Source organism: Convolutriloba macropyga, chromosome 9 (genome assembly GCF_964194025.1).
Source record: "Convolutriloba macropyga chromosome 9, txConMacr16.3, whole genome shotgun sequence".
NCBI lineage: Eukaryota > Metazoa > Xenacoelomorpha > Acoela > Convolutidae > Convolutriloba > Convolutriloba macropyga.
Genome location: NC_134476.1, coordinates 29828104 through 29843295, shown reverse-complemented (window position 1 = coordinate 29843295; position 15192 = coordinate 29828104). Strand labels below are relative to the sequence as shown.

Below are 15192 nucleotides of genomic sequence, written 5' to 3'. Positions count from 1 at the left end.
AACAAAAATTCACGTACAGTACAAAAAAACTAACTTTGTTCTTTTTTGTTTTGAGTTGTTGGTTTTCTGCTTAGGTTTTTTCTTGTAGGGTTCTTTTTTTCGTTTTCCGGCTCTTGCGTTGTCCGCTGCGTGTGTCTGTGCTCGTGGTTCTACTTTTGTAGTGCCCTGTACCTTATGATGTCAAATGTTTGTTTATTTTCAGATAGAAATGACACATACTACAAACTACGAAAAAGACAATCAAGAGTTTTATTCAAGAATTAAAGATTCAAAACCAAACTGTTTCAAGTCAAAAATTCAAGAACTTTTTCAACGAATAGAGAATGAAGATTTAATGCAAGATTTGAATATAAAGCCTTTAAAGATAGTAGAAGACGCAAACTTTTCTTTATGCAATAGACCTTTTCCTAAAGAAGCGTTTGTTGTGCGTGGTAAAGCTGCCAACAGAATTTGTAATTTAAAAGATGAGGTCAGCAGAATTTGGAATGGAGGAGATGTCAATATCGAAAGTTTTATGAAGAAATACTCGAAAGCTGAAAATGCCAGAAACGAGGGAAATGGACTAGAAGGTTTTGAGTCAACAAAAACAGTTTCTTTTCAAATAGAACGGAATAATTTACAATTAGAGCTCAGTCCAGAGTTAACTTTAATAGCGACTGATTTGTTTGTAGCTAAAGGTTCCTGGTTTACAAATGGCCATATTGAATTTGGTGGGGCCGACTCTGTAGAAAAATTAGTTAGTGGATGTAAACTTTGGATAATGTCGCAATCTGTAAATACCAGCAGATTCCTTTTAAAGATAAGGACGTTCAATCAATTGCTAAATTTCCTCATAGTCAAACCTGGTGAAAACGTAACAACAAAGTACAAAGGTCTTTTTTACCATGTCGGAAAAAGTGGAGATTTAATCATTCAGCCTTCCCTCTTTGCCCATTGTGTGGTAACTAAAGAAGAAAAAACCAAAGAAGACAGAAGAATATGGGCGCCCGTTCATGGTTGGGAAGCAATCAACAGAAATGACATGAAATTGGGGAGAACTGTCATAAACAATTTTTGTTTCGGTGTTACCTCTTCAGTTATTGAAACTTTAATTAAAAAGCACAAATCTGTAGATGTTGTTCGTCGTTTAAGCAAAGCGCGAGACTGGAGAACGGCTGTAATGAAGCTGTCAAAAACAGAAGATTATAATTCCTCTTTGCGCTCTTTTCTTGGATTTACCGAACACTCTTCTCATCTGAGAGCTTTTTCTATTAATGACTATAACCTTCTTGAAAGTTTTGAAGCGAAGGAAGTCCGGAAGAAAAGTGTTAAAAAATTCAAAAATTTAATGCAGTTCAAAGAAAGTTCCAGAATAGAAGACAAACTTATGAAGCAACAATTAAATGTCCTGAACGAGTTTCAAAGCTTAACTGAAGATGAAGAAATGACGTTTCCTTTGTGCGCTATCGCCGATGTCTTTGAAGATTGCGAAAAAGTTAGAAAGTCTTTTCTCCTAAAAGTAATTTCAAGCCACTCAAGTAGCGACGAAGAATCAGACGACGACGCCGAACAAAAGGCAATGACCAAAGATAGCGAATCGAAAGATGAAATTAACATAAGCAGCGACGAAGACATTAATCAAATCAAGAGTGAAGCTAAGTCTTCACATTCCGGATGGCGACAAAAAAGTCATTGAGTCCCTTCAAAAAGGTGAGTCTTCCTTTATCTTTCCTGGCTTCGGGTGTAGGTGGAGGGGGGAACGGGGCGTGGGGGACGGGGGTAGTTCTTTGTGCCAGTTTTTTGCGCGCGTCTTTTTTTTGGGGGGGGCTCTCCTTTTTGAAAGAAAAAAAATCTTCTAGTTGGTTGTTTGGGCATGCCCTAGATTTTGTTTTCTAAGAATTTTGCAGTTAGCTTTTGCTAGTCAAATGACGCTAGTTTTTGTGCGTTTTTTAAGTTTAGAGGCTCCTTCTGGTCGAAAGAGTAACCGGAGCAAATTAATGTGGAGTCTGTTTTGAAGGTGTGATCAGTACCTGCATTAACAGACTAATGTTTTTAATCGTTTATTGTCACGCTCGTTTCCTGTTCTTTGCGGTTTTCTACACTGAGTGGTATTTGAAAACCTACTTTTTAGCGCTATTTGAAAATAAGTGTTGTTGCGGTCTTTATCCAATACATGGCCCTACACTAAGTGGTAATTGGGATGCGTTTTTGATTTTTTTTTGTTTATTGATCTCCGGTGAATAAAAACTTAGCCTCTCTTCGGCCTTTGGAATCAACTGTTGTCTTAATGCCTGATTTTTGTTTTTCTTTTTGATTTTGATTGCTCTTTGATGCACCACAAGGTGCCTGAGCCTGTGAGTTTTGTGATTCCCATGTGGGAGCCTTTTCGAGTGGAGGTAATGTTTTTGAATCAAGAAACTCTCTTGATGATGGGAACTGGTCACGATGTGTTAGGGGTGGAGGGCTGTCAATAGATGAGTGGTCAGATTCGTAAAGTGGGTTTGGATACAGTACTAAGTTTCCATCTGAATGACTGCTGTCAGTAGTAGTAGAAGAATTCATCAAGTCTGGTACTGGGACTTTAATGCTGCGTGATTGATAAAAGAGTTCTAAGCAACCTAATTCGTTTTCTTTGATATTTGTGTCATCGTTTTCGTGAGGTATTGTTACATCATCAAAATCTATTAAGTCGTTCAAGCTAGATTCGTCATATCTTGCAGTGTTCTCGAGAGCCTGTCTCGGTGTACTGCATTGCGGCTGCTCGTTCAGTTCATTTTGCCGCTCCTTTGAGGATTGCTTCTGCTGGTGTCAGATAAAAATTCGTGCAGTGACATACTGTCAAATGAAGATGATTGAGCTACTGAGGTTCCTGTGGCATATGATGGCACCTTGAGGCAAAAGAACGCTCCGCATTCAACATCCTCAATCGGTTCTTTTTCTGGTTGTATTGAGTTGATTGTCTGTTCATCATAAATTATTATCGCAAGATCAGTATTGTAAAAGGTTGTTTCAATCATTTTCTCCACATCTTTCCACATGAGGCTACGCTTTTCGTCTGCAATTTTTTCTATTGCTATTTCATGTAATCCAAGTTGCTGCACTTGAAACTGGAGATCTTCCAAGCATGACCTGATAGTTTGTGGGAGGTATGGGTCAGTTGATTTCTTTGAGTAAATCAAACTGATAATCCAACGGTTTTCAGTTTCATCGAAGTACAGAGCCGTTTGTCCGACACAAGAATTTTGTCGACTAGGTTGCCATTTTAGTATTGGATGTTTTTGGAAAATGTATTTTGCAGTTTCACTATTGGGTTCCATATCCAGAGAAATCCAATAAGCAATGTGTGTTACTGAATCTTTGATGCATCCAGTTTGCCTGTCGAACGCCGATTTTCTAAGGGAACTGAGATGTGCTGCACATTGCTCACGAACTGCTATCATCCGGTCTCCTGTTCGAAGGTTGTATTTTGGCTGTGTCGTTTCAGCCTCGGCTGATTTTTGTCTGAAATTATAGTTTTCGGTGTCAATGCTTTCGGATGTTAACGTTTGATCATTTGTTGAATTTTGTCCTTCTACAGTAAATTCTTCGCTCGAACTCGAGTTCTCATTCAATTTTGACAACCAAGTATCACCAATTTCTCTTTCTGGGTGATTTTTGTTCACGCTGTTGTTCTCGAATTGTACTAGTCGGTGCTCGCTTTCTGTATTGAGCTCCAGAGAAGTTTCAATGTAACTGTCAAGCAATTGTGGTTCCTTTTCGTGCTCTTCAGTATTTGGATCGGCTTCGAATTTTGATTCATCAATCTCCTCTAAATCATTTACAGCATATTGTGGTTTGATTGGTCGCAATCTAATCCTATGTACTAGACTGGTATAGTTCGTAGCAACTTTCATAACAATGTAATTACTGTGTGTTAGGACCTTTTCAACTCTGTAAAGTGGCAACCATTTGCTTCTCTGCTTTTCGAAAGATGTGTTCGGGTTTGTCACCTTTGGATCTAGTAGAAGACAATACGAGTGCAGCTCTAATGGTGAGGCTGCGCATTTTCGGTCGTAGTATTTTCTGTTTTGATGATATGAAGTGACCATATTTTGACGTGCTGCCACAAATAACTCGGACATTCGACTATGTAGTTTCGAAATGTAGTCATAATGGTTGTTTGGAAGCGTTTGACGAGAAGTATTGAAACGGAGGTCCACAAATGTGAAAGGCTCTCTGCCATGAAAGAGTAAAGATGGTGGGCAACCGATTGCTTTATGATATGTGGTGTTATGAGCAAAGACGGCAACATCAACGTAATTGTACCAATCAGAAGAGAGTTGGTTTTCATTGACTTTCAATGCTCTTTTGAACGAGGCGTGGCTCCTTTCTAATAGGCCAATTGTTTGGGCGTGCTTCAATGTAGCATGTTTAAGTGTAACGCCTAGTGTTTTTGATAAATTCTTTATCAAATTTCCCGTAAAAACAGTCCCAAGGTCAGTTAGGATTGTTTTTGAAAGGTAGGAGTGTCGAAAAAATATGCTAGTCAGACCCTTGGCAACAGATTCAGCATCTGCGCTTCGAAGTGGTAGTCCAAAAAGGTAGCGTGTGAAAACGTCTATTCCAGTTAGAACGAATTTGAACTGACTGCCTGGCATTTTTCCTACCAGATCTATCTCGAGTAAGTCTTCTGGAAAATTTTGTTGAGAAGCTATTGGCAAAGGCAATGGTCTGAGTGATGCAGGTTTAACTGCTTTGGCTTGTAGACAAGTCAAGCAATTTCGAACATAATTTACGATGCTTTCACTGAAGCTAGGGAAGTAATATTTGAGTCGGACATCATTTAGCATCTTTCCGATACCTGGATGACTTTTCTGTTTATCGTTATGGAGGCGAAACAATAGTTCGCCTTTAAGGTGAGCTGGTACGCAGAACTGTAATGTAATGACTTTACCTATATCATTGAACAATTTTCTGAATAATACGCCCTTTTCAATCACTAGCCGTGGAAGCTGTTTAGCGTATTTTCTTTGGCACGGTGTGAGTCTTTCTCTGTCAATTCTTTGTTCACCTTTTATCCATTTAATGACAAGCTGAATATCTTCGTCCTTTAGCTGTTCTTCGATTTGGCTGATTTGTTCTAGGTGCGTTGTGAGGTCAAAATTGTCTAAAGGGTTGCTCTCGTTGAGGGCTCCAATTTGTGGATGTATTTGTTCCCTTGAAATTGCTATTGGAGTTACTTCATTTTCAGTTTCTATTTGTATCAGCGGTGAATTGTCTGAAGGATAGAGCGATGTGATGCTTGGTAATTCAGCTTGCTCTATTTCTACAGAACAAAGAGAATTATCAGGAAGCTGCGGATCCATGCCAAGTTCTACGCTTTTGAGCGGTATAGCCTCTTTTATTTTGAGATTTAGTTTCTCGGTTGGATTAATGTGGATTCGAGATAAATAGTCAGCTGCAAGGTTTGCACGGCCTGGTATATGTCCCAATACAAATGAGAAGGACAGGACGTGGTCAACGGCGTTCCAGAGGTGTGCAGGTATTTTCTTTGCTTGAAAGAATCTGATCAGTGATTTGTTGTCAGTAAGAACTAATACTGGCTTCTCTGCTCCCCAGATGATATGCGCAAAGACATCAAACGCAAAATGGACAGCTAGGAACTCTTTTGCATAAATTGAAAGCTTAAGTTGGGCTGGTTGGAAAATTTTGGATCCAAATGTAACTGGACTGTAGATTTTAACATCTTTGCCGGCTTTATTTTTCACGTAGTCCTCTATCATCAGCACAAATCCAGCTGCATAGTAGGAAGCATCTGCTAATATTACGTACTGGCATCCAGTTTTCGGTAGTCTCAGTGTCATTTGGCATATTCTTTTCAGCTCGTTCTTTAGTTCGTCAAAAATTTCACGGTGAATTGACTCCAAAATAAGATCTTGGTCTTTGTGTAGTAATTTGTAAAAGGGTAAAAGTTTTTCGGAAAGCTTTGGTATAAACGCTTTGTAGAACTGAAGGAATCCAATGAACCGTCGAATCTGTTTCTCTGTTTTTGGAATCTGCAAGTTTTCTAAGAATTTTGTTATTTTCTCTTCCGTAGGTTGATCTCCTTCTGAAGTAATAGTCTGTCCCAAAAACTCAATTGACCCTGTTCCAAATTCACATTTGCTTGGCGACAGTTTCAGGCCAGCTTTTTCTATGCATTCGAATATACATTCCAGGTTAACAATCATTTCTGGGACACTATTCGATGCAGTTCCAACATCATCCACATACTGAAAACATTTATCAGTTATGATGCATGGGTCTAATTTTTGTCGCATAAAGGAACTAAATGTGCTCACTGCTCGACTCAAACCTTGCGCTAGTCAGAGAAATGCGTATGTGCGTGAAGCAAAGTTGAATGCGAGCAGCTCAATTGAGCGCTGGTCTGCCATTTGAAGAGCAAAGTATGCCTGGCTACAGTCGAGTTTGCAAAAGAAACTTTTCCCCGCTAAATGCGCCCCTGCATCTGCAAGCGTTGAAATTGGGAAGTTTTTGGAATCGTAATCATGGCGTAACAGATGATTGATTTTTCTCAAGTCGATGAGAAGGCGAAGTTTTCCACTAGGTTTGCGTTGTGCAAAGATAGGTGAAGCATATTTAGAGAATGGTAGTGTAGTTATGATTCCATAGTACTGTAGTAAGGCAAGCTCGATTAACAGCTCGTCGCGTATGTGAATGGGCGTGCTTGGGCTCTGGGAATATACAGGTTTGTCATGTTCAGGTGTGAGAAGAACTTTGAAATCGTCGTTTTTGCCTACATCCAAACGGTGTCTCGCAAATATTCTGTGATATTTTTTCAACAGCTTTTCTATTTGGGTCCTTTCAGAGTTTGAGATTATCGATTTAGACAAATTGAATTGAGACAAAAACTTTTCCTCGTGTTCTGATGAATTATTAGGGTTCAGTAGTTCCATTTGTTGAAACTTTATTAATGAGTCGTAAATTTGCTTCTCAATTCCTGTAAGTGCATCCGGATTTTGGCATGATTCTGGTGTTGGGAACCAGAATTGCGACTTATTGCTTGTTGGTGTTTGTTCATTTTGGGCGGAGGCTAATATAGTTTGACTTAGTAACGAATCGCATGTACTGTCATCTGTCAGACTAAGAATCTTTGGATCTATTGGTATGATGAACTTAGCTTGATCTGGTGTGACAACTTCAAATTCGGCCACTGTTTCATTGGGAGACAGTTCAACCGGAACTTCTGACCTGTTCAGTAGGCCTAAATACAAGTTTCCTTTGTCGTCGGACGTTTCGATTGCGCTAGTTATGCTTACATCGTATTTACTTTCGAAGCTTTTGCAAGGTTCGATTAGTCCGGTTACGTCTCTCAGCTCATGGCCATTGAGACAGCTGACAAAAACTAAATGAAAAGCGGAAGGAGCCAAAATAACAGTGCCTTGGAGAACTAAGGGGAACTTACTTTTGGCTCTGTTCTCAATTTTTAAGTCAGAAGTATCATTTTGAAGAGAATGGATAAAAAATGTGAAGTCCGAGAATTTTAGCAGTCTGCGTTTGCAATCTACTACAACATTGTTTTTGTCTAAAAAAGGAAGGCCTAATAAAATGTCGTTCATATCGGGTAGAATTAAAAAGCGTTCAATAAATTTTTTGTTTCCAAGATTGAATTTGATATCGGCTTGAAAGAGGACTTCGACTTTAGATCGGGAAGCAACCGAGACTTTGTATGATGGAGGGTCAAGTTTTTGACAAATTGTGGAACAACTGGATTCTAAGATAGACTCAAACATTGATTTTGACATGGCGCTGCAAAATGCTCCGGTGTCAATAAGTGCTCTTTGCTTACATTGAGGCGAAAAGATGAGGTTAACAAAGAAAGGGCGTGTGACATGCATATTTAAGTCATTAGAGGATAAAGAGTCCTCATCTAAAGAAATTGTAGAAAAGGATGCAAATTTGTTTGTGGTTGATTGATTGAGGTTTGTTTTGTTCCGTGGTTTGATTAGTTTTTTGGTTGACGCGGAAATGGAATGCTTTCTCCAACTCTCGGGGCTGGTCTTTGCCAACATTGTCCCTGAGTATGACCTCTGCGTCCGCAGTTACGGCATATATCCCTTGCTGGTATTGGACTGCGTGGATATCTTCTGTCCGGCTGTGAATTTTCTTGTGCATATGAACGCGGGTTACTGTACGAAATTTGATATTGGTTTCCGTATTGACGCGGTGGTGAACTCTGCATTGCACGAGTACGCCAATTTGCTGCATATGTAGGCTGATGCTGTCGTTGTGGCTGTGAAGTCACGGTCGCGGCAATAGATGCAGAAGCTTCGGTGATTCTTGAACTAATTTTGGTCATATTGTCTACAAATCTGTCGAGTTTTTTGAAGAAAGCGTCTTCCCTTTGGTTGGTGTCCGATTGCAAAGCATTGAAGGAAGCAGGGTAGCTAGTTTCGGGATATGTGTCAGAGACCCACATTTCTGTTTTGATTCTGTCGCATAACTGGTCTACCGTTTCAGCGGCCGGTGCTTTCAAAAGCTTGCGTTTATATTTTAGCGGCATTCCTTGTATAAACTTCTCTTTTATTCGATCGGTCCTCTCCTGAGCTCTATTAACTCCTGCGGCAGCGTTGTCCGGAAATGCTAAGTCTGCTAGTCTTTGAATTGCAACTAAGAAATCCTCAGCTGTTTCTTTGCTTGGATCAAAAATTTTCTCGTTGAATCTCAAGACATGGAAAGCTCCATTATCGGTGTTGTTGTATCGGCGGCCCAATCTCTCCATGAGTTGATCATAGTCGTTTCTCATTGCTTCCGGAAGGCCGTTAAAAAATCGAAGAGCGCTCTCAGCTAGATTCATTCTCACAAATTGTGGTCTCAGAGCATCGTCAATTCCTGCTAGTGCTACTGAAGATTCGATGGAGGAACGGAAATCGTCAAACGATTCTCCTAGTTTTCCGCTGAATTTGTCAACTTTAATGTATGGCTGTATATTCGCTGCCATTCTGATTTTTTTTTTAAATCGTGCAATTGAAACCATGCAATGAATGATTAAAGAGTCTACGACTAATAATGAAGGATTATAAATTTCACTGCTTTTTACAAAATAAAATAGAACATTGTTATAACTTATCTGCTGAAGAATTTTGTAGGGGCTCCTGGTTGTGTCCGCACTTCCTGTTCAACGAGTTGTCACGGTCAACTCCTTGATGTGAGGTGAGTAGTTCGTGAGAGATGTCATCTTGCATGAACTGCTTGCTTTAGTCATCCTTGGGCTCAATCTGAGATGTCCGAGTGTGAGATTTTGAGGTCGACTGTTTGTTCTTCTTTTTCTAGCTGAGAAACATTTCGTGGATGTTGACCAAATGTGCTGATAATCGTAACCAATACATTTTCGCGAGTTTCTTCGATCAAGTAAGCTTCAAAGTATTTGAAAGTTAGTCAAAGTGTAAGATAGCAGTTTGGCTTGCTTGTCAATTGTGATTATTTTTATATCTCGTAGTTCTGTATTAACCTTGAAACTGTATCTGTTGTAATCGATTTGTCGAAAGTAAGTGAGAAGAGGGGAAAAAATACGCAGTAAAAATTAATCAGAAATTGGCAAAGTAAATGAATATTGTGCGGTAAAATTCAACACTGTGTTCGGCATCTGAAGTTTCGCTTTAGTTTGGTTGAAATGAGGTGACATGTTGTCGGTAATAAAAACACATAGAATATTGGAATTTTGTTTTTTGAAGAATAAACACAATTGGTTGAAACAAGGTGAAAAACTATGAAACATAATTTGGCCTTCTGTGTTGTCTACTTTTATTCGAAGATTTTTATTTTGAACGTCGATAAAAGTCATAATTGAACCAAACTTTCAATTATAAAGACGTCGTGACTGACAAGAGTTATTGGAAACATTAGGCATAACCCTTGTTACCATGTTATATAATTGTGTTGTATGGGTTTTAATTAACCAAATAAACAAGATTAATTATTCTAATCAGAATGTTTTACTTGTGCTAATTTTGACTGTAGTAATAATGTTTTAAATGAGTGAAATAAATCTCCATCCAAACTGTTTTCCTGTATTTCTATATCATCATAGTCATTGAATGCGGAGTGGTCTGACTACTAGAATTTTAACCTTAGCAATCAACGGGGGTTCGCTGCCTAACTTGTCAGATATTTGAGCAAGGTTTCAAAACTGGTTTTTTGGAGATAGAGTGAATTTGAGTTAACAATATTAAACCAACTGTTTTCCAAATAGAATCAAATTGTGTCTCTTTTTCCTCTTTCAATTCTTCGCCTTTTTCTTGTTGTTCCTCTTTTTTTTATCCCCTTTCTTTCCGTGCTGTTCTCTCTTCTCCGTTTTTATCTGCACTGCTTTCCCTTTCTTTTTAGTCCAATCAAATTGCTCAATGGGAATCCATTACAAGGAGCGTATTTAAGAAATGCATTAAATGGGCCAGTTAAACTGATTTCATTGCTACTTTGGTTTCATTTTTGGCAGCAGCGCAAATCGCCAAATAGCGCGCGCAATGGATTTTAATCCGCGCGCAAACTCAAGAAGTAAAAAGAGAAAGGAAAAGTGAAAAAAAAATTACTTCAGAAATCAAATTGTTCAGATAGAAATAAGATAAAAATCTGTAACAATGATGCATCCACCAATTGCAGCTTAGTTCACTACTAAAACTACTAAATCAACCAATTAATTATCGAAAACTAAATTTTAAACTCATAGAGAGGGCAATAGTTGGAAAATCGTTTGCCATAAGGACTACGTCAATCATCATTCACTGGTAATAGGTGACATATCTACAGATCAACTTTAACCAGTGATGCTATTCACTGGTTATAGAATGTACAACTCAATAATACCCCTCAACTTTTCATTGCTAATGTTACTCAGTCAAACCAGCTTATGAAAAAGACGTTTCTCAGAGGGAACCACAATTTCAAAATGACTGACCTTTTTGTTATAGGTCAACAGTAATGAGTCTGTGACCCGGATGAGCTCATCGAAGTTTCTGCCGGTGGACGCAGGGTAGTACAGGAACAACTTAATCAAATCATCTGGCCCAACTATGAACACTGCCCTACACGTCAGGGGAAGAGAACCTGAAAATACGTTGAAAAGATGAAACAAAGTACATAAGAAGTCCGTTTTTGTTCCTAAGACAGATAAGTGCGTTGTCAAAAGGTATTTTTCAGTCGGTCAGTTTTGGCTGATCGAAATATATATAAACCATGATATTTTTAACATACGGAACTAAACAGCTATGGTCCGTACTCTTGGTTAGATTTTCAACTGTTCTCCATAAAGATGCCATAGTCAGTCGAAGATCACAAACGTTCAAAATAGTCTGTTTCTGAATTATTGGATTGAGCGATAACTTTCAGAAAATAAATCTTTTTCTTATTGAGACGCAAGATTGTCAATAGAAACAGGAAGGCACAGTAAGACAAGGAGTCTTGCGCAGCACAGAATGTTCCGATGTACTTCTCAAACTTGCCAAGAAAGATTTCTTTGTTCTGCGAAAAAAGCTCATTATCAATTATCAACTTACAGCAATTTCATCGGAGCACGTTGAGCAAGTTTTTTAATCTACAATTCTCAGCTGAAAACTACGGAGAAATAAAATACAATTTTTTCTCGAATTGTAAAACAACCATACTCCATTTATTTCCAAAAAACAGATTGTCAGTGAAATTTGAAATTCAAGAGGAGTCCCGAACGTGATGGAAAACTAAATAATAGCAAAACGCCATATAACCATTTGGCTTATAAAACCGAGAACCACAGTCTGTAGAAACTCTTACTGTGACCAATTTAACCGCACAAATACTCGAACAACTGAAGTGGAAATTAGACTGCAAATTATGTTTCACAATTTAATTTGCCCATATATACAATTTTTTAGTGACCAAACTCGACGATATTAACAATCTTTGACATTAAAAAAGATCAAAAAATTCAAAAAAAGAATTTCAAATTGCAGTAAAATACAAAAATGTTTTTGTTCAAGAATTCTTACAGCAAAACAGTTTAGAAAAAACAGACTTCATTGATATTAAGTGGGGGAAAATGCAGTAAAAAACGTGAACATCTAGAAAATTTTACTACATATGAAAATCAAAATCATGCATGCTAGCTTTGAGCTTTGTTGGAAAGCAGCTACTTTACAACAAGCAGCTACTTTATATCACGTAAGAAAACCAAGGCCTCTAAATAAAAGCCAACATTAACTGTAAGTGAATGTAAAAACAACATTCAGTATGTTGTTTGCTTTTCATAAAATTGCATCTCACAGTTTCGTAAGCCTAGAAAAGAAAATATTGTGTTCCTTTGATCTTAGGAAGTTAGAATAACAAATTGGAAAAAAAACTATGAAGTTAAATTTTTTCAAAATAACGATAATCATTTTTTTTATATATGAAGTATCTCTTGCCTTTTCCATTGACTCAAACTTTTTCAGATTAATTTGATAATAAAAGAATGTATAAAAATTGGAGATAAAACTTTTTAAAATCAATTAAGAAATTAAAAAAAAACTAAACAGAAGACAGCGCTGGAAAAACCAGTTCTTGTTTTTCCTCTAGAAAAATTTTTTCCTTTTCCCTTGTATTTTGAGAATCTCAAAAGTCAATTTTGAACGGTTTTTCAACAACGGTAAAATAAATGTTAAAATAAATGACAAAATGACAAACTTGCGATTTTCATAATAGTTACAAGAACAATAAACAAATAAAACGAATTTCATCTAATTTTCAGTTATCCTTACTACTGAATTCTAAACGCATTTAGATATTGAAAAAATCAAATAAAATATACGTTTGACAACTAAGCGGTCCAACTACAATAAAAGTTCACGGAAAACCAACGTTGTGTTAATTGAGAGACAAGATGATCTCCATATTAAGCTTTTGTGCTCACATTTTTTTTTGAAAAAATATTTCCCTAATTTTTTCTACTATTTCTTCTAACTGTTTTTTTAATAATTTCTTTTGTCGAATTCCAATCAAACACATTTTACAATCTTCCCAGGACCTGTCAGAAACTAAACAAACATGTGGAATGCGTCGCTTTAGTGGTACTTAGGAAAAGTGTTTTTCTACCCCTTGTGTTGTATATCAGGTATCACCTATTTGGCCAATTTTTGTTCAATTTGAACATTTGAAACCCGACAAACCAAACAGAAAGTTTAACTTAAAAATCCAGCAATCAAGGTTTTGTTTCTTTCTTGTATTGAAAATTTCAAGCGTCTGTGACGTTATTTACATGAATGCCATTATTTGAAAACCTTTCTTGTTTTATGCCAGTTACACCATACTCCGAATTTAGAGACAACATAAATAGCAAAAACAAAATCAAAGACTAGAGAAGCATAGAAAAACATTTCTTTTTGTTCTTTTTTCACATTGAATGACTTTTTAAGTTCAAACAAAATAGAACAGGAAAATAAGCTTCCAATAACGAAATTAATTCTAACCGAGTAACAATACTGTATTTGGAGTACCGGTGAATTCAATTGACAAATTGCAAATAAAAAGCGTCCGAGGATTTGAATGAGAATACCCAGAAAATTAGATCAACAAAACCATGCAAAAGTCATTATCGGTTAAAAAAAAACATTCGCAACCAGATAATTTTAAACGCTTTGAAAAACAATTCTTGAAATTTAGTGGATCAAAGAAAACTGAAACATATTTTGTCCAATGCTTGTTCACAGAAACAAATTGGTCTTATGTCATCTGAAATCAACGAGACAAAACTGAAACTCTTACATCAGCATCCACTGGGTCTGTTTTCTTTGAAGCTCAAGAGAGGCCAAAGACAAACCACAACCAACACAAAACCTAAAAAAATTTAGGCCGATTTTTTAATATTAAAAAATGGCAGCAAAAAATTACTCAAAAAGTATTATTGAATGTTTTGACAATTGAAACATACCCGGCAGATTGCCGGAAAAGAGCCGCCGTTGATTCCCATAATCAAAATTGGGATTGAAAGAGAAAAAACTAGTGAAAAAATGATCTATTTTGATGTCATTTTGGAGCTGAAAATACTCCTGTTTCGTAATGAGACAACACAGAGGCTATTATCAATACCAGTAAGCATTAGAGATGGTAACTAAGAACAAAGATCGAGTAACGGGCATCTATAATAGGGCTTTATGGTTTTATCCCGTTTCTATTTCTGATTTCATTTTTTAATACTGACTCTGTTCATTTTAAATTTTTTTGCTGAGCAACTGCTGGCTAAAAGCGAAACTACCCTAGGGAAGTCAAAAAGATTTCACGCAAAATGTTGAACAAGCTGTGAACAAAGGTAAAGCGAAAAATTTGTATACGACGAAATTAAAAACATAGCTGGACAAGTCCAGCCGTACAATTCAAAGAATTTTCATTGACTTAACAAAAAACTATACCTAGAACGGACTATGAGTCAATTCGGAAAACCATATTTAAAAAAGCAAAAAAAAAACAGAAAATCAAGGTCAAAATGCCGCATGTGAACGAAAAACCACTAGCGAGAAATGGAAATTTGGTTCAAATAATTAACTAGACCTAGAATGAACTATGAATGGGTTGGGACTTTTTAATAAAACCGTTTAGAAAAAATCCGATCCACGAAAATCTAAAACAATAAAAACTAAAGTGAAATTGCCGCATGTGAACAAAAAACCACTAGCGAGAAAGCAAATTTTTGTTCAAACACCATTTTCTCAATCTACTTTAAAATTAGAGCGAAAAACTTTCCGCTCGCCAAGCCACTCGCTTTTTCGCTCCACTTCCTGTTTAGGCGTGACCAAAATCACTACTGCAATTTGACTTCGAAAATCGTGAAAATGTGTGAACAGATCTCTAAAAAAAAAGACCGCGCCCCAATACAATTCAAATTCTTTGAATTGTAAAAAATTAGGAGCGCTATAATAGCCGGCTGAGAAGTTGAGGTGGCTATTAAAAAGCAAGATAGAATTGTATTTCTTTTCGGAAAAAAAATTTTTGGCCACAATTTTGCCAGAAAATAAATTTGAATAAATCTGCTTAGCAACTCTTAAAATTTCAGATGAGCTAGGATAAAATAACTCAACATCTTAAATTACAATATGCATGAAAAAAAGTTCGAAACTTTTCCGTTTCAACCATAATTTTTCCTGTTAAGTAAACATAACTATATCAATTCACAAAAACAATTTCTGAACAAAAAAGTTTTGGAAATTACTTTATTTTTAAATTTCATTGAAG

General features: G+C 36.9%; 1 protein-coding gene across 2 annotated transcripts in view; it reads right to left on the bottom strand.

The window, feature by feature from the left end:
• Positions 1-15192, bottom strand: part of LOC142345718 (peroxiredoxin-6-like) — a 46624-nt gene that overhangs the window by 9654 nt on the left and 21778 nt on the right. For both annotated transcript variants that reach the window (XM_075397992.1, XM_075397991.1), the window contains exon 4: positions 10913-11061. In XM_075397992.1, coding sequence (XP_075254107.1) covers positions 10913-11061 — 149 coding nt within the window. The remainder of the gene's footprint in view (positions 1-10912; positions 11062-15192) is intronic.